General features: G+C 52.2%; 1 protein-coding gene across 8 annotated transcripts in view; it reads left to right on the top strand.

The window, feature by feature from the left end:
* Positions 1-18,639, top strand: part of Agap1 (ArfGAP with GTPase domain, ankyrin repeat and PH domain 1) — a 457,719-nt gene that overhangs the window by 117,654 nt on the left and 321,426 nt on the right. For 3 of the 8 annotated variants that reach the window (XM_057751763.1, XM_057751780.1, XM_057751755.1), the window contains exon 1: positions 14,168-15,581. The exons of 4 other annotated variants lie outside the window; for them this stretch is intronic. In XM_057751763.1, the coding sequence (XP_057607746.1) occupies positions 14,675-15,581 (907 nt within the window). In that variant the 5' untranslated portion in view covers positions 14,168-14,674. Of the gene's footprint in view, positions 1-14,167; positions 15,582-18,639 lie in introns of those variants that run through there. One more of the 8 variants, XM_057751772.1, reaches the window with a different exon arrangement.

Raw genomic sequence — 18,639 nt, 5'->3', positions numbered from 1 at the left:
CAGGCTGTGACTTCTGCTTTTGTTCTTTAAAGCGCTTTATTCCATTGGGAGGTCAGCGCCTGGGATGCTCCGTTTGTGTGTCACCAGACTGAGTAGGTGAATGTGATACCAGACCGGTTCAAAAGTGAGGTCCTGGCTGTGGTTATGGGTGACTTCAAGATCAGTGGAGTTCAGCGACATCTTTGAAAGTCAAGCTCCGTGGCCAGCACTTAACTGGCATGGAGGTCTTTCCCCTGCATGTGTTCAGTGTTGCCCTCTCCATCCCTGCTTTCCAAAGCCAAGGTAGCTGGGTCTCAGACCCGTGTTGAATGCTTTCATCTCGTCAATTAAGGCCAGTTACGAGGCTTCTCTGGCAAGGCTGTGTGTGAGTCAGGCGGGGCAGGGCCTTGGCTCAGTATGCTGCTCTGCAGGGCACACTGGAGCAGGGTCCCTTATCTGCTGAGGAAGGAGTCTTCAGTGCCAGGCACGCGTTTCTAACACGTTTCACGGAGCAGGATATGATGGCACGCATGCGTTCAGTGGAGACTTAAAAGGCTTTTGGGTGTGTGTGTGTGTCTTTGTCTGTGCCCTCCTACCCCCTGCATGTGCGAGTGCCCAAGGTGCTGTTATGAGTGCCCTGGGTGATTGATGTTGGAGTAAGAGACTGATTCTGGTCTAGGATTTATAGAAATGGGGGGGTGGGGGGGCAGGCAGTGATTAGAGCTTTGTTTCTACCGACTAAATAACTATCTCGGCAACACAGCTCAACCCAGAAAGGCAAGGACATGCTATGTCCGGAGAAGGCAGACCATCACACTGCACAGTCTTTCCCTTCCAGGCTCCTGGGGTTGTCTTTTCCTGCAGCCTGCAACCCCCATTCTGATGCCTCCAGGGCTGTGTCTGCTGCTGCTGGCTAATGAGGCCACATGGAGGGAGTGAATATTGCCACCATCTGTCTTGGTTCCTCCTGTCTTAGTGGGGGCAGATACCTGGATCCAGGAAGATGCAGCTGCCATGCTGGGCAGGCCCAGGGTGCTTGTGTTTGGATCCCAGCCTTATACTGGATTTGCACGGATTCATTGCAGCCACTCCACAGCCTTCAAAGCAAGGGAGAAAAACTTTGCACAATTATTCTATAGTTGGCATTACTGAACACAATTACAGCATTTGAGCAAGACATGCTTGGCTTTAAACGGATCTAACATCTTTTCACCAGGAGGTGGTGATGGTGATGAGAGTCTCAATAAGCTGCCTTAACCCACCTGGGTGCAGTTGGTTTCCTGGCTTCCCAAGTGCGTGGCCCTGACTTTGAGCTCTGAGATACTCTGCTTCTTCTAAGCTGGTAGGTGGGGCTTCATCATGAGAGACTAGAGGTTTCCCTGCCATCTCAAGGTGACCTCCAATGGCAAGTTTCTGGGAGTACAGGTACTAGCTGTACCGGCTGCGTGCAGGTATTCAGCTGCTGTCCTGAGTTTTTAATGAGAAAAGGCCCTTAATATTAATCAGGCATTATGCAGGTGTGGTTAGCATTGTCATCTTGCCAGCATCTCGAATCAGCTGGAAGATGCACCTTTGGCATGACTGTGATTGTCTGCATGGGCTAATTGAGGTGGGAAGACTTACCCGAAATGTCGAGGTTGTCATTCCCTACGTTGAGGTCCCAGATGAAACTGGAAAAGAACTACAGATACGGTGTGTCCAGCTGCATCCCGTCTTATGCCACGGTGGTCTGGTAGCCTAAACTCTGAGCCCCAATAAATGTTACTTAGGGTATTTCTATCAGCTGTTCCCTAACAACAAGACAGATGGTGACTGCTATGGACTGCATGTGCCTGTCCCAGAGGTTACATGCTGCTGTCCTACCTCCCAGTTCCTCAGAATGTGACTGCATTTATAGATAGACTTTAACAAGGTGGCTAACATGGGGCCCTTGTCCAGTAGACAGATGACTTTAAGGAAATCAGAGCATGATAGACTCAGGGGAGGCCATGCAACACACGGATAGAGGGGATCATGTGACACGTAGGTAGCCTGCAGCATCCACTAGCTAAGGGGAACCCTGATTCTGCCTACAGACTCCACCCTACAGAGCCATGAACATCCTCCCTGTCATTGAAGCTTCAGCCTGTGGATTTGTTATGGCATATTCCTTACTAATGGCTCCGGTCAGGGCCATTAAGAGGTTGGTGAACAGCTCGGTATTTCTGCAAGCTTTCCCATTGCATGCGCCTTTCCTACCTGCAGAGTGTGCGCATCCTTTTCTGTTAGTGCAAGGGCTTCCACCAACACAGTAGCTCTCCACCTTCCTAATGCTGTGACCCTTTAACACAATTCCTCATGTTGTGTTAAATTATTTTTGTTGTAACTTTATAACTGTAATTTTGATACTATTATCTGTCGTAATGTAGATTCTGTGTTTTCTGATGGTCTTTGAAAGGGTCCTTTGACCTCCGGGGGTCACGACTCACAGGCTGAGAACTGCTGCACTAGCAGCAGTAATGGAGTGCCTGCTCCTGGCACCTGCCAGGGTCTGCATGTCTCCAGAGAAACAAGCAGTTCCTCCCGTGCCCAGGCCTGGGTAGGGCCCTAATTATATCCGTAATGCTTCTGTGGGAAAGAATTTATGGCTTTATAAGTGAATATTTCCGATTTAGGGAAGGGAAGTTGGCAATTACGAAACCTTCTTACTGCCTTCCAGGCCCGGGGACAGAGCCTGGGAGGGTGAATGCCAGAGCCCAGCCCGGTATATCCTGGGGCTCCATGGTGGCCGTGCATGGGGGAACAGAGGAGTGTGTGGGTGTGGGGTGTGTGTGGGTAGGAGAGCAGATACCCTGACAGGGTATGGGCTTGCTTGGCATGGGGTGGAGTGGTCTCAGAGCCTGGCTGGTCACACTCCAGGAGCTCAGGAGGCCAGAGGTATGGGGTAATCTCTTGGGGACCATCCTAACGGGAGGGCTTGGCCCTGGTCTCCTACCCTCCTCAGCTCTGGTCCTGGGCCACCTGGCTTCCCTGTTTTCCTGCAGTTCCCATTTCTGACTGCTTGTTCTGCATTCTCTTTCCCCATGCTGCTTCCCTCCCTTTCTCTCGGTTCCTCCAGTTCCTCCCCCCACCATTTCCTCCTTCCCCCTCCTTCCTGCTTACACTTAGGCCAGCAGAATCACAGCGGTTCAGAGCAGTCTGCAACAACCTCAGCTGACCTCTGGTCAGACATCTTGGTAACAAAGTTGCAGCTCTAACAGGCATGGGATGACCTTTTTCCTTGTGGTTATTCCCTTAAAGGTTATAGTAAAACAGGGGCTGGAGAGGTGGCTCAGTGGTTAAGAGTACTGACTGCTCTTCCAAAGGTCCTGAGTTCAATTCCCGGCAACCATATGGTGGCTCACAATCATCTGTAATGAGGTCTGGTGCCTTCTTCTGGCCTGCAGACATACATACAGACAGAATATAGTATATATAATAAATAAATAAATATTTTTTTAAAAAAGTTATAGTAAAACAAAACAACGATTGATAGAGCACTTTGCGTTAGTTCTGGCAAGTGTTCTAGAGATGCAACCATGTAATACTCAGGACTCTTTCAAATAAGGAATGGTAGTGTCTTAGAGATTCGTGTGGGGGTAGAGTGGCCCAGCAAATAGTTGAAAGACGATTCCCATGGGTTTTTGGGCCTGAGCCAGTTCCCATCATCTTCTGTGGGATGCCTGCACAGTTAGAATCGGTGACTTTCCCTATTCATAAACTAGGGATAATAGTAGCTACACCTGCCCTTGAATGCTCCTCTCAGATACTAGTCTGCCACACAGGAGGGGCAAGCTGAGCCCTAACGCAGGGTGCTTAGCTGCAGAGAGACTGGGAGAGCTGGGAGTAGGGCTGCCCCCACTGTGAAGATGCTGGGTTGGCAGTGGTCCTTACTTTACAGAGATGAGATGTTTTACTTAGAGCCACGTGGCATACTCCTTGGAGCCTTGCAAGTCCCCGTTCTCTTTTCTTGCACCTTATTTCAATCAGGTCAGCTGCAAGTGCTGCATACTGTCCTCGCAGGAAACAGCTACGTGCTGCTTCCTCCTTGGTTGGCCATTGGCTAGGATGGGCACTAGTGTAGGCCAGCTGGGCTCGCGGTGTTGTGAACTCTGCGCTTACTTGCTTATGTTAGCGTTTGATGGCAGCCCGGGAATGCTTGCTTTCCTGGGTGCAGTATGTTTGCTGCTCAGGGATTGCTGCATTAGGCGCTGTTCCCCTTGGATATAAACCCCAAGTTCTGGAGAGTCTTCCTGGAAAAAGCCCCCAGGGGAACACTGTGCTATCTCTGCCACCCTCTCTAGCCTGAAATTTCCCACAATCACTGGTGCTTTTCTGGAAATCCTTTGACTGCCAGGAGGGCAGCAGGCAAGGTCCCCATTCTTTCTCTGGGAGCCAGTTTGGGCTCCCTGTGTCGACCCGACACCGCCTCTGCTGTGCCCCCGAGATGTGACGGCAGTGACTGTGAGGGAGCTTGCAGAATTGGGTGCTGAGGATGTTCAGCTTCACCACTAGCTCCCTGTGCAGGGCTGCTCTAGTCTGCTCTAAAGCAGCGCCAGGTTGTTCCGTGTCTTTTTCTCTGGCTTTTCTGAACCCTGGGCCTGGATCTCTGTAGATCCTTTCAATGCCAAGTCTTGGTGACCAGACAGCCACTTCCAATTCTAGGGATGCCAAGGATGGCATGGGTGTCGCCTACTGTGTGCCCAACTAGGATCTGAACATCAAGAGCTCCCTGGAGCCTCTGCACCCCGCCCTTAGGACTAACACCCCATTCTCTGAGATGAAACAAGACCCGGGCTCTCCATCAGCTGCAGCATTCGGAGAACCCCCCACCCCCACCCCCCGGACACTCAGTTCAGTATGTTTTCATGGTTTCCACTGAGGGAGGAACAGGCTATCGCAGAGGGCGGCCACCCAGGGTCAGCTGCGGCTGAGGATTTTTGTGGTCAGGGAAGAAGTGAGTCACCATCTTTTCGTCCCTGTGTCTGTCCCTAACTGCGGGAGACTGTGTGGGTAAAGTTCCGTGCAGTGATGAAGTGCATTATGGGAGAGCAAAAAGGGGCACCATGGGGGGTACAGTGCAAGTCAGCTGACCTGGTTTGTGACATGAGTGGGGCAGGACTGCTGCTCTGTGGAAGTGACCCTGAACCACCTGCCAGCAGGATTTGTCTAGCAGGAAACTGGTAGGGAGGGGTGAAGCTGCTGTCCACTGAGCTGGGAGGTTGTTAAGTTTCCAGGGCAGAGGCAGGGTAGTGTCTATTCTTTAGGGACCGCATGGTCAACACCAGCAGAAAACCCTCTATCAGGCAGATCCCGGTGAGGAGTTGGACCTGGCCTCATTTTGCTGTCACTGCATATGGCATGGTTAGCAATGAGAGAGGCAGTTAGGGTTTGCCAGCGAGGAGGTGGGGCAGACACTTGGTTAGACCCTGGGTCAGCACTCTGTACACCAGGTCGTGTGTACCCATTTCACTGTCATAGCTCTACCGTATTTTCACAGTCTCGGGGCCTCTTTGCCTGGTCACAGGGGTCTGTGTCATTCATGTCATGGAACCTGGCCCGAGCCACTGTGTTCTGCAGGATGACTGAAGGTGTCAGGCCCGGAGCCACTTGAAGAGTATGCATTTTACTCTGTAGGCAAGACGGAGTTACTGAGTAGAATTGCACTGTGAAGCCCCGATAGCAGGGCTGAGGGCTGTTTCTGGAAAGGGAGCTGAGCGTAGGTTTGGGTTAGGCTGGGCTTGGCTTGGAAATCCTTCTGTGTGGGATGGCTGAGGGAATGGGGAATCCCCCAGATAGGAAGGCGTTAGTTCCCACTAGAGCCCAGGAGCTGGGTGCTGGCTGGAAGGCCTGCGGTGGAGAGGGCTTTTTCATTCTGTGGACATAACTGAGTCTGATGGAGGAGAGGTGACTCGAATGAACAACACAGGGTCATCTGCCAACTCACATGTGTGACCCGAGCCCATCCTGAGACGGGACAGGCAGCTTGAAATCACTGGAGTGAAGAAGGGCTGGCCAGGGCCCCATTCCTGTTTGTGACATCTTGCTGGAGTATCCCTCCCAGGGATGAAGATGGGGTGGGACGTGTTCCCAGGCGATACCAGTGTTCTGCTCCAGAGGCCATGTCTGAACTGGGCCATGGCCAGGTGTGGTCTCTTGGAGTAGCCAGGGGAAAGGTAGACTAGTGCCTGCTGTAGACCGATGTCCCCTGTTCTCTGCTGGACTACGGGTGGTGTCAGTTCTAGGTGTGTCACCTATGTGGCTCACGGGAGGAGGCCTGGGGTGAAGGGGCAGGTGTGACCTGAGACCCCTGGGTGCCTTTGGGGCTCGAGGTGGGAGATATGAGGTGAGAGGGTCATCCCCTGCTCTGTGTGTTCCTTTCTGACAAACATGCTGCCATGCCTCACGGTTCTCCTTTAGAGGGCACTGCCCAACAGTGCCCAGGGCTAGGGGCTTGGTTCCTAATCCCAGAAGTTTTGTCTTTGTGAATGGCCAGCTAGTTCTTCATCTTTAACATCACTCCCAGAGACAGTGCAGAATTGGTGGGAGGACCGTTATAAGTCATGGTGTGCTCTGAGCTGGTGCCTCTTGCTCTTCAGTTCACCATTCTCCTTCAGTTTGCCTTTCTTTGTGGAGGATTTTGGGAGGAGTCATAGGTAGCTAGCTGAGCATCAGAGTGTGGTGGTGATGAAGCTCGGTGGCTGTGGTGTGGCTGGATGCCTGCCAGAGCCCTGTGTCTTCATCCCCCCTATCCCCGACTCCATGCCCTGCTACTGTAGACTCTTCGCCTGATCTCTGAATAAGGCCCCGGGGAACAGGTGTGAGGCAGGTAGATAAGAAGACATGGGTGTTTTCTTCTCAGTGTCAGCCAGGATATAGGGACCTATCCTTCTCTTTCAAGGAGCACAAATACAAATTGTAACCTCCAGGGGAAGTGGGTGTTGTCTACTGCCTGAGTTTGTTTATCATTGGAGCCGGAGGACCACTGAAATGATTCACTGGTTGACAGGGGCAGGGGAGTGATCATATGTCTGCTGCCAGGAGAGGGAGGGAGGGAGGGAGGGAGGGAGGGAGGGAGAAAGGAAGGGAGGGAGGGAGGGAGAAAAAAGGGGAAGGGGTAATTGAGATTTAAATAGGCAGCTTAGGTATTTTTTGATGTGTAGTAAGAGAGAATGGATCTTCCCTTGAAGCCTCTGGTCATAGAATTCCAGGGAGAACCGAAGCTGGTAGTGGTAACTACCAAAATGCAGAAATGGTAACTGTCAAACGTGCTCCTCTGGAAGCCTGGTTCGGGTATACCTGCACAGACCCTGGGCATCATTTGGGACCTTGATTTTGATCTTCATGTAAATACTACGATGCCTAAATCTCTGAGGTCAGCAGATTTAAAGGGAAGCTTGTCACACCCCGTGTAGGAAGATGAGGTTGCTCGTTAGGATTCTTTTTTGACTTCCTACTCAGGCCTGCTGAGTAGTACCTTCTCTCTTCCTAGCTGCCATTGTCTTCATCAGAGCATCTGTGCCTCCTTGCGTGAGACCCTCAAGATCAGGCCTCTGTGACTGTTGCTGCTCCCTCACAGAAGAGTGCCTCTCATACAGGGCGGCCTCCTGATTTTCACCGCATCTCAATCGCACATGGCCTTGGGGTCTCGGCAGGTGCTAGAGTCTGTAGACTGTGGAAGGCTATCAGAAAGAAGATCCTATCTCTGCATCTATGGCAAAGTCACCATCCGTGCTGGAGCGAGATGTTCTGGTGGTGCAGCTGCATTGGGCTGCCTGCACTGCGATGAGTAACCCGTCCCCCATACTCTGAAAGCCCAACCAGCTCATCAGTGGAACAACAATACTTTGTCTTCGGTGCTCTAAAGAAAGGGTAGATGTTTACAGCCCTCTAGGGAAAGAGTTCACGGCAACACCAGGACATGCTTTACAGACATTGAGGGGGGTGTCCCCTTTGTTGATACCTCCCAATTCCTTTTCCTTGGCTGCATGTGCATGGAGGTGATATGTGGTGCATGGAGGTGATATGTGGAAAGCTGGAGGGAGGGAATATGGGGTGGGAATCCTTTCGTATGCTCTGGTTGTGGCCATGCGTAGCCCCTGGGGAGTCACTCTAAGTGTGAGCTGGTGTTGCTTGAATTCATTTCTGTAAAGTGATGGCTCATAGATCTGACTTAATGTCTGAAGTCTTCTTCAGTGACACGAAGAAAATTTCCATGTGTGGAAGTGAGGCTACTCACAGTGGATGCTCCACAGAGCATGATGGGAAACTACAGCATCCGCTCTAGGTGGCCCGTGTAGGTGGAGAGGAGATTTTGGCCGGGTTTGGGATTGGCCTCTGGTACATTGTTCCAGGCTGTATGGAGAAGCTGTGGCCTGGCTTAGGCTCCTCCCTGGTCCTCCCGTAGGAGGCTCTTGTTATCCTCTGTTCCTTGGTGGTTTCCAGTGTCATGGGATCGAATCTCTGTGAGGGTGACAGTGGAGGTCTTAAGACTTTGGAGAAACCGGTCAGTGCTGGCCTTTTGTGACCCTGACACACCCAACTTGGGCTATTTTGTAGATGAGCGTATCGTTGCCTAGGCGTAGACTTCTATAAAATCTCATGGCCAAGATACTTGATCATTCAGAGAAATTTCAGTAGGGCAGCCTGTCTGTCCTCACAGGATGGTGGGTGACTTGGTGGCCCGCTTCTCACTGTTGATGTTCTGTTTGGGGCTAGTTCCTGGAAAGAATGCAGTCTCTCTTATAGAAAGCTCGACAAGAGCTGTGGGTACTGTTAACCCTTGCAGAGGTGGGGAGGTGTGAGAAGCATCGTTTAGTTCCTGCTCAGTGTTGTATGTACCTTTGGAGCAGGTGCATACAAGGCAGTCTTGTTCTCAGGGGACATTTGACAGCACTTGGAGACATTTTTTACTGGGGTCGCTGGGAAGGGTAGTGCTGGCACCAGGTGAGTAGAGGTCAGGCCTGCTGCTCCACAGCCTGAAAGAAAATTCTGTAACAAAGGACTGGCCAGCTCAGTGAGCGTCACAGCCTTGAGGATGGCTGGCCTGGAACCTCCTCTGGCCTCTCAGGGTCACTCTGCACCACACCACGGCTACCACCCGCTTCCTTCTTGCAGAGCCTTGTGCTTGCTTCAGCCTTAGTGCACAGCTTCTCACCTTTTGTGTCCTTGTGCCCTGTCACTTCTCTGTGACCTTCTGCCCTGTCAGTTCCCCTTCTCCCTGCGCACAGCTAACTCTGGGCCTAGCCCTGGGCTGTTTCAGGTCTCCTCAGTACACATGCCAACAGTGACAGCAGGTGGATACAAGCTGGCCTTCTGTTTGAAGTTTGTCAGCACCTGATAGGGTGGCAGATCTGCTTGGTGACGGAGCCCTCTGCAGCTAGAGGGCATGTGCCCTGCTCGTTGCATCATGCAGGTGTTTGTCACCTCCCGTGGTGCTTTCCTGACATTTAGGAATCCCTGGGAAGGCCTTGTCTGGAGGTCACTGAGCTGGACTCTATACTATCAGGGACACAGAAGTCCCTTCTCCCCCACTGTCCATTCCGTCACATTGGGGGATTGGTACCCACCCGTCCCTACCATGCTGTTTTCTGACAGGAATTGGGGGTCAAACCCCATCTTTCTGGGGTCAAGCCAAATTTAGTTTTGGCTAAGCTACCCTGTCCGGATTTCCTTCTTTGTTATTGTCTAAAACATGGTTGCATTGTCACTGAGGTGACAGCCAGGCACCTCCAGGTACAATTGAAAAGCTCACAGAGGCGTACTGCCGGCAGGTGTTCTGGCTACACTCAGCCATGTCTCTGGCCTATTGTCAGCCTTTGCATTGCGGCTGCTGCATGAGGAACAGCTCAGGAAGGGTCCTTCCCCCTGCTTGCTCAGCATGTCCCCGCCCTGAAGAAGAACACACTTTCTTTTCCTGCCTGCCCCCTGGATCAGATACGCTTGCTTACCCTTTCCACTCTTTCCTCTGGGGAGATGGGTATGGGCACTGAACCCAGGGCCTTGCACCTGCTAGACTACTGAGCTGCAGCCCATCCCTGTATTTTTGTTTTCAGACAGGGTCTCTAAGTTGCCCAGAGGAATTTGAACTCCCTCTGTGGCTCAAGCAGGCCTCAGATTTGCAGTCCCTCTGGGATAGCATGTTTGACCTGATTTCTGTTTGCAACCTCCAGCTTATAAATATGAAAACCTGGGGCCCCTACAGATTTACAGCCTGCAGACTCTAGGTAGGGACAGTACCCAGTCCATCCAGAGCATCATAGTAAATCTCAAATCACAAATCCTTCTGAAGCCTTGATGATGGGATGGAGGCTCATGCTGAGATCTGAAAGTGTCAGTCAGATACACATGTCTTTCTCTTTGCAACATCGCCCTGTCAGCCAGTTACCAGAAGGGAGCTCCTGAGACCCAGCAAGTATTTTTTTGTGGTTCTGAGTGTCTGTGCCCAGGCCAGGGTAGAACCCTGCTTGGTGGTTTCTTCCAGCAGACATGAATCTAAAAAAACAGCCTGATTACTAGCTATCAAGTTGTGTTTTTTTGGAAAGTCGGCCTGCGAAGCAGATGGTTCCTCTGCTGACTCGCAGAGAGGCTCCTTTAAATAAGGCTTCTAGGCTCTCCTAACCAACACTTGCAAAATGTAATGTTCACAAATTAAGGAGGCTTAATTGATGACTGGCTCCAAATGGCACTGGATACAGGTCATGGAGGGTGGCCAGAGGCTCCTATAAAGCTTAGGGCATTGGGAGGGCTATTTGGATCCTCTAGGGCGTTCTTATTTAGGCAGCTGAGTTCCTCCCTGCAGTGCTCAGGCCCTGCCCATGTGCTTTTGAAGGATGGAGCAAAGAGATCAAGAACACACTCTGTGTGCGTGTGTGTGGTGCGGTGCGGTGCGCTGCGGTGTGTTATGCTGTATGATGTGGAAGATATAGATGTGGTCTGGTAGTATCCATTTAAGAACACCCCACAAAATACCCCAGGAACACTCAGCATGCCATGTGAAGTGTTTTCTTTTAGCGGAGGCAGGTCTGGCTTTGTGCAGGGGATTTAGATTTTGGAGTGACAGACTCAGGATCCTGTGTCTTCTGAGGCTGGGAGAGCCCAAGTCTCCAGGGCTGTGGGGAGAGGCCATGTGCTGGGACCAGGATATTGAGGTCTTCAGGGAGTCTTTAGAACTGGTGTGTGGAGCCTGTGGTTACTCCTGGGGAGAGAGTGCTGAGAGAGAGGGAGAGCAGCAGCTTGGTTGGCTGGGTGCTCCCAGTCTTCCTGGGAGACTGTGTGTCATCTGAGGTGGAGGGAATGGATTCTTCTACTCTGCAGCCTGCATCCTAGTATGGCAAAGCACAAAACCCGGGATGGAATCCATACCAAGAACAAATAATGAGCTGGCACTAATAGACTAGTATTTAAGCGCTAAAGGAATGCAAACATATCCCTGCCCCATCTTCAACACCTCATTTTGGCTCTAAGTATGCCTCAGGTAATAAGGAAAATGTATTTCCCTGTCTTCACTATACAGAAGATATTATTAAGGTTCACATGGGCATTTGAAAGAAGCCCCATTCTTACACACTGAGAGGTTAGACCCAGGCTCCAGTGAGCCAGCGTTGAATCCCTACCTTTGCCTTTGCCACTAGCAAGGCAAGGTTCTCCTTCCACAGTGTGCAGCTCCTATTTCTCAGCTTGCAGACCTGGTTACCTGGGCATGTGTACAGCCACAGCTGTAAGGTTAGACTGATGCCAAGTCCTAGTGGTATTAATTTACTAGCTGGACAGCGTGCTTGCTACTGTGCCATCTCTGACACTGTTCTCCACGGTCTTTTTAGTCCTAAAATCACAAACATTTTTTATAAGTTTGTGTTTCCTTGAGTCGAGACCCCATCTTGTCTCTCTCTCTCTCTCTCTCTCTCTCTCTCTCTCTCTCTCTCTCTCTCTCTCTGTCTCTGTCTCTCTCTCTCACACACACACACACACACACTTTGATGAACCAATAGAAAAGATGTTAATAATACTTCCTGGTAATATCAGGGTTTGTTTAGTTTTTGATGGAGTCTAGGCCAGTTCACATTTTGTTTGCTCTCCATGCTAATATAGCTGCTGGAACAAAAGACATTAGTGCAGGCGTCGGCACTGAGATTCTGACGCAGAGTTCCATTCTCACCCAGGAGCTGTGTAGTCTTGGGGGCATGTCCCCACCCTCTCTGAGCCTCAACATCCTCCTAAAGGGACGAATCTAGACATTTTAATGCCTGGCTTCCACCCTAAAAAGGTTGGTGCCTCTTGGGTTTTATCAGAGAGAGTTGCTTTAGTGAAACAGGGCGTAAGATGGCCTTACCTCTGAATGATGTGTCTGAAGAGCCACTACGGACTTGGTAGACTTTGAACAGAAGGTATACCTTGCCCATGGCTGATGGTTGGTCATATAATTGAGGTAGGAGCTACTGATGGTAGTTAGCTATGTTTTCAAACATCTTAAGAAAAATAGGAGGTTGGAGAGATGGCTCGGGGGTGGGGGGAAGTGCTTGCCGTACAGACACAAGGACTTTGGACTCCTGTACCCACTTAAACATCAGGTGGATGTGGCACCGCACCTATAATCCCATAGCTTGGGAGACAGAGATTGGGGGATCCCTGGAAGAAGCTGGCTGGTTAGACTAGCCGAATCAAGCTCCGGGTTCAAGTGAGTGACCCTGCCTTAATGTATAAAATGAAGAAGGGCTGAGGAAGGATGCTGACATCAACCCCTGGCCTTCACATGCACACAACACACAGCACACATACGCCCCCGCCCCATGCTTACCCACATGTAAGCAATAAGTAAATGAATCATATAGAAACCTTTCTGCTTATTTTTCTTTAAAACCTTGGTTTCTTACACCGCAATCTCTTTCAGGAGACATGGCCCGTTCATTCTTACACACTTTTCCTGACATGAACACAACAGATACTCCCAAAATTTTGTGGTGAGATTACAGAGTGACTAGCTGGCGAGACCTTAGAAATGCCTGATCTTCATAGTCACCTACATCTTGCTTAGATATATCCTTCAGGAAACTCTGTCCTTTACAGGTCAAGAGAAGACCCCCTCCCGCATCTGGTTAGTGGGCACTGTATAGATAGAAAATGCATTTTCCTCCTGGAACCTGTAAACAAGATGGCAGAAGCAGTGCATCTATGTTCAGGATGATCTGAAGAACTGGCCTGTGACCCCCATATAAATCCTGTATTACATGGGGGTGGGGCCACATATGAGCATTTGTGGAAGGTGAGAGGCAATAAGTAGGGAAAATGAAGGGAAATACAACTTTTAAATGTGAACATACCTGGCTCATAGTGTTTTAGCCAGCGCCAGCCACCCCCCAAAGTGCTAATCTAAGCTAGGCAAGTGTTATCTCCATCTTACAGTTGGAGAACCCAGATGGTTAGGAAGGAGAGGAGCCTGGCAAGACGCTCTTCTTGCTTCTAAGTCTGCTGCAGATTTATATTTTGGAAAATACCCTATAAATTATCTTAGAGACACACAGGCCCAGGGAGCAACTGTTTTTGTTGTTGTTGTCTTCTTTTACAAGTTTTTATTTTTGAGTGTTTGCTTGAATTTATGTGTACCAAGTACAAACAGGCACCCTTGGAGGTCATAAGAGGGCATCAGATCTTCTGGAACTGGATTTAGAGATGATTGTGATCCCCTTTGTGGGTTGTGGGAACCTAATGTGATCTTCTAGGAGCAGTTAGTACTCTTAACTACTGAGCATCTCTCCTGCTCTTCTTGATTTCTAGGAATTAACTGGTAGAGGGTACCAGTTCAAAGAAATCTTTGTTCTTGATGAGATCTGGCCTCTCCGTGTGGGTGGGTGGGCTGGAATTACTAGCCTCAAACTCACGATCCTCCTGTCTCAGCCTCGGGAGTACTTTTCCAGCAAGTCATTTGAGTTTCATCTTCTAAACTTCACGGATAGCCGAGGCCTCAGATGACCCTGCAGCAGGTCCTGGAGACTGGTATAGTTTTACTGCGAGGGGGATGATCCGCTCCGCGCGGCGGGGATCCAGCCCGGCTCTTGGGCCTTCCCTTCGCCGCGCTCGCGGCCGCCTCCGCGCTCCCGGGACCCGCAAGCCCCGCTGGGCGCGCGGCCTGCAGTCTCCGCACGTCGGCCTCCGCCCGCCCGCCCCGCCCCGGCGCGCATTTCCATTTTAAACCGCCACCCGCCCCTCGACCGTCCGCGGCCGCCGGAGCTAACCGCGCGCCCGGATCCCCGGAAGAGGCTGAGGCTGCGGGACCAACGAGCTGTGCAGGAAAAGGCCGTGGGATGCGCTTGGACCCTGCGCCCTAGACAATGAAGCCGCGGGCGCCACCGCCCGCAGTGGGCCCTGCGCGCTCAGGCCGCACCTGCCGGCGAGGCGGGTTCCGCGCTTGAGCGCCTGCCCGGTTCCCCATGGCTCGGCTCCCCGAGCGCGGACCCCGGTACTCGGGCCGCGTGGCGCGCGGGCGGGCGGACTCCAGGGGCGCTGTTCCCGCAGCCTAAGCGCGGGCCTCGCTGCGTGCGGGGGGCGTGGGCGCCGCTCCCTACCGACCAGGGCTCTGCACCTGGCCGGCTCTGCGCCCACGGCGCGCGTCCCGACGGCCGGCGGCGCTGGATGCAGTCGAGCCTCGGAGGGCGGCGCGGCGGCCGCGGACCCTGGGGACATGTACCTGCTGGACGGCAGCGGCGAGCCCGCGTCGCCTCCCGCGGACGCGATGCCCCGCGGGACGCCCCCCAGGAAGACGGTCTACCGCATCTCGGTGACCATGGTCAGGAAGGAGCAGCTGGCCGCTCCGACTCCGCGCCCCACACGGCGGCCGCGGCCCGCGCGTTCCCCGGACGCTCCTGGGCGGCTGGAAGAGGAGGCCGAGGAGGCGGCGGCTGAAGATCCTGAGGCCGGGCCGCGCGCCTGGGACTTCCGTGCCTTCCGCACACGCAGCACCGGGCAGCTGGAGCTCGGGCGGCTACGGCCGTGCACACGCGGCGCGGAGCCTGCAGACCTGATGGGCAGCCCTTCGGCTGAGCGGCCAAGCAGCCCCGACGTGGAGGAGGCTCGGGCCGCGCCCCTGCGGCGGAGCCTCAGTTTCAGGCACTGGAGCGAACCCGAGGCGCCGCGGAGCCCCGCACTGAGCGGCGGAAGGCGCCACAGCAGCTCTGGGAGCCTGGCATGGGCGCCCGACGACGAGGTTGAGGCGGAGGACTCCCCGGAGCCAGTGGCCGGAACGCAGCCCGTAGCGGAGAAGCGCAACACCTTGGATGTGGGCGAGGTGCTCAGCAAGAATGAGGCGCTCTCGGATCTGGAGCGCTGGGAGCGCAGCAAGAGCAAGAACCGCACGCTGGACAACAGCGACCTGCAGCGGCTAGAGCGCGCTCGGGCCGCGGCCGCCGGCCCCGGAGCAACCTCGGAGCACCGGCTGCTGCGCTTTTTCAGTGGCATCTTTGCGCGTAGGGATGGCGGGCCCTCTCCCCGAAGCGGCGCCCTGCGCTCCCGTGGTTACTTCAGCCTGCGGCGGGCCCCGGCCGACACGCAGTCGTCCAGCGCAGAGAGCATCGAGGGGTCCCCTCGCAGAGGTGGGCAGCCCTTCTTGGGCGGGGAGGGTTCTTGCACAGGCCAGTGGGGGCTGGGCCTGTGCTCCAGCAGCCTGTATTGTAAGCATACTGGGGCTTTAGAGAAACGGGACACCTGCTTTCCCTGGTGTCTAGCTGGCCAGTGGTCACAAGGGTGTGAACTGTCCTGATGTTCACTGCAGCAGTACGGGTGGTTCTGAATGCTGTCACCCCAGGCTTTATGTGCTTTATCAGTTCTGGGCCTGTTACCTGGTCTTAGTGAAGTTGACAAGGGTAAGATCGCTTGGCTAATTGCTGCCCCTCTTGCTGGATCAGCCCTCTCCGTTTGCAGGATGGAGCTAGAGCACGCCCTTGTCCACACTGCCATTGGCATGTGAGCTCCTGACCAGCCACGAGGCGCCCACATTCCTTTTGAGTTGATCCTTGCCTCCCTTCTTCAGTGCAGCAGGCTGCTATTGGTTTCACCATCCGAGTGCTGTAATGGCTGATTTGGGTGACCCTACCCTGTGGAGCTTTTGGTGGAGTCAGCTCATAGCTGGTGAGAGCAGATGACAGGCATCCAGGCCGTTCTTTCTCCACATGTGACTGGAGAAAGCAAGCTGGGTAATGAATGCTAGGAAATGAGGGGCTAGTCCCGCAGCCCATCTGAAAACTTTAGGTGTCGCTTGTCTCTTACATGTCTGCTGGGGCCTTGTGGAGAAGTGTCTGGGGGCAGATACTGGAAGCGGTGAATTAGCCATATGATAGATAGCATTTGGGGGTCAGCAGCCTCTTGAAACCACAAAGTATGGATCTGGTTTCTGCATATCACCTGGAGGGAAAAGACTGGGCATGGATGAGTAATTGTTACACCACTGTGTGTGTGGGGAGGTGGGTATTTTACTAGGACAGCTCTTTAATCAGGCTTCTGGTTACAAAAAGGTGCTGCTGATGGCCTCAAAGGTAGAAGCAATGGAGGATAGTGGTTCCTACAGTATCAGCTGGCTCCCACCATCCTGGAAAGGGCTTCTCCCAGCTGGACCTCACAGGCTAGCTGACTGCCTTAGGTCCAGGCCCACATCACAACCAACCTTGGCAGAGGACCCTTGGAAGGCAAACTCCTCTCATGGCTGCCTGTGGTCCTAGGAATGTGCTAGAGAAGAGAAGGGTTGGAGCAAACCCTGCCGTGCCATGCTTGCCTGCTTGTTTCCTTTGCATTCAAGTTACCTGTCACCAGCCTTGGTTGGTCGAGTTGCCTTGCCTGTCTAGTTGTAACATGCCTTGCAACACTTTGGCAGACGTCTCGTTCCACTCTAATCATTAACCCCTCTCACTGTCCCTCCCTTGCACATGCTTTTAAAGTGTTGGAAAGTGGCAGCGGTTATTTTGGAGGCCAGTGAGATTGACTCAGACAGGTAAAGGCACTCGCCACCAAGCTGGTGATTATGTGATCGCTCCCACGGGGAGAACTAACTCCCACAGGCTGTCCTCTGACCTCCCCGCATGTACCACAATGCCAATCAGCAAGTTCACCATGAAAATAAATAAATGAAGAAGAAAAAGAGTTGCTTTGCATGAAGTGGCTGTTGTCATTGCACAGAGGAAGTGCAAATTGAAAGGCCCCTGCTTACTCTAACAGCAGGTTTGCATCTCTGTTTTTGTGTAATTAGGTGCCTGGGTTCCAGATAAGTACCTGTTTTACAGAGATGGGGAGAAGCAGAGACATGATTGGCATGAGTATGCTTCAGCTGCACCTGGACACAAGTTAAAAGCATTTGAGGTTTTGATGAGTCCTCTGGGACAAACTCTTGAAAGTGGGTTTGCAATAGTGAAGGTATTGGTGTGTTGGAAGTTTGCTCCTGAGGGGTGCAAGTTTTTAATAGTAATGATCTTCCTGCTTATCTCTGTGGACATACCATCACCACAAACTTTATGGGTGGTCATGTAGAAAACCCACAAGCTGGGAATGATGGTATGTGTTTCTAATTCCAGCCCTTGGGAAGTGCAGTCAGGAGGATCGACCTCTGATATATATATCAAGTGTGAGGCTTGGGCTGCATCAGACCCTGTCTCAGAAATGGGGGCGGGGCCAAACTGAAAATAGCATCTTTTTTTTTTTTTTTTTTTAAAGTGTTCTGGGTCATAGCATTCACATATACACAGAACTCTGTGGCCTTAGTTTATTCTAAAATTCTGGATCATCCAGGTAAAGTCTTTGTCGCTGGTAAATGTCAGAAGTGTCAGGTCAGTGTCCCCCAGACTCAGGAGCAGCCTTGTTTTATGGCCGTCACGGCCAGTGTTGCAGAACTCCTGCGTTCAGGCCTTACGGTTTTGTTAGGATCCTGTGGGGTTTCTTTGCTTGTTTTGTTTTTCATGTATCTGTTTCTTAGAATGTCAGTTGTTGGAGCAGAGGTGGAGAGAGAGGTGGTTAAGCATATATAACTCTTCTCGCAGGGGACCAGTTCTAGCACCCACATCAGGCAGTTTACAACAGCCCGGGACACCAGCGCCAGAGGGATCCTGTGCCTCTGGCCTGCACGGGCACCTGCACGCATGTACATACGCATACAACGCGCAAATGCACATAATTAATAAAATAGCTCTTAAAGGGTATCAGTTGTTCAGAATTTAAACGTTATATGAAAGTCTTGCTCTCATGTTATGGTTGGGTGCACGGTATCTCATGTTTTCTCTTTGTGAGTATTTGCTAGGGCTGGCCATCTTTCCTTGCCCAAGCTTACTTTGGGGCTCAGGTGGCTTTTCAGGTCTCAGGAATTTGATTTTTAGGAAGGGAGAATGGAGCTTGTTGTGAAATGTGAAGTGTGAGGTCAGGGGCTCTTTATAGCTTCATGCAGCTGGCTGCTGTGTCAGAGCAAAGCCCAAGCTTGGCTAAATAGTAGCAAAACTCAGGCCTGTGCCAGTTCCCAGCTGTTTTCACCACCCAGGGCTTAAACCTCTGCAGCATCTCTAGACACCACACTTGATGACTTCCTTTAAATCTAGGCCATAATGGTTTGGAGTTAATGATCGTAAAGGGAATTAGAGGTGCCGACACCTACAGACGCTTTCTGTCTAACACCTA

This window comes from Chionomys nivalis, chromosome 2 (assembly GCF_950005125.1).
Source record: "Chionomys nivalis chromosome 2, mChiNiv1.1, whole genome shotgun sequence".
NCBI lineage: Eukaryota > Metazoa > Chordata > Mammalia > Rodentia > Cricetidae > Chionomys > Chionomys nivalis.
This window is presented reverse-complemented; position numbering and strand designations above follow the sequence as displayed.